The sequence below is a fragment of the Manacus vitellinus genome, unplaced genomic scaffold, assembly GCF_001715985.3.
Source record: "Manacus vitellinus isolate BGI_N305 unplaced genomic scaffold, ASM171598v3 scaffold_23_pilon, whole genome shotgun sequence".
In the NCBI taxonomy this organism is placed as follows: domain Eukaryota; kingdom Metazoa; phylum Chordata; class Aves; order Passeriformes; family Pipridae; genus Manacus; species Manacus vitellinus.
Genome location: NW_021939718.1, coordinates 12,108,102 through 12,108,871, shown reverse-complemented (window position 1 = coordinate 12,108,871; position 770 = coordinate 12,108,102). Strand labels below are relative to the sequence as shown.

Here is a 770-nt window from a genome sequence, read left to right as displayed (position 1 = left end):
TCCTGCCAGCTCTCTCGCCAAAATTTATTTGCTGTAATTAAGGCGTGGAGGTACCACTGTCCTGAGTGCAGGAACCGGATCGCACCTGCTGCCATCCTGACTAACCCAGTGCGAAAACAAACCCGCGTAACTCCTCGCACATTTTTCTTTCGGCATGTGTTGAGCCGCCCCCTCCTCTCGGCGGTCCCCATGCACCCTCCTCCTGCACTCGCGTCCCCGCCCGCGATGCTGCGTGTTACAGCCGCCAGCTGGGATCTAAAAATGGTCCCAGCGTGCCTCAAGCGATTCCCGGCACAGGCAGAGCCCCCCGCACCCCGAGCCGGGGTGGTCTTTGCGCGCCACGCGGTGCTCGGGGGGATGCGGTTCCGCGGGGCGACATCTGCGACGCCCCCCCTCCTCCCCCCCCCGCGCCTTTAACCAGCGCGAGTATCGGGTTAGAAGTGACGGGTTTCTGATATTTCACTTGTATTTCACTGCTGCATTTCGCTGCAATTCGCTCGAAGGAGAAGTTGCCGGCTCCGGCAGCCGCGCTCGCTCGGCCCTGTCACTTTCTAAGATTTTCGCTCGAAGAATCGGAAAGGCGGAAACTGTCGAGAAACCCACGGGCGGCCCCAAATAACCCGGAGGCTCACGGCCCGTCCCGGCCGGCCGAGAGCACCGCTGCCCGCGGGTTTCACCGCCCGAACCCCCGCTCCATCCACCCCCAGGGAGGGACGGAGGGGTAGCGGGATGGAGAGATGCAGGGATGCAGGGATAGGGGGATGCAGGGA

General features: G+C 63.0%; 1 protein-coding gene across 1 annotated transcript in view; it reads left to right on the top strand.

The window, feature by feature from the left end:
* Positions 1-225: 225 nt before the first annotated feature.
* Positions 226-770, top strand: part of RASGRF2 (Ras protein specific guanine nucleotide releasing factor 2) — a 129,116-nt gene continuing 128,571 nt past the window's right edge. The window contains exon 1 of the mRNA XM_008923065.4: positions 226-362. Within this exon, the coding sequence (XP_008921313.4) occupies positions 226-362 (137 nt within the window). The remainder of the gene's footprint in view (positions 363-770) is intronic.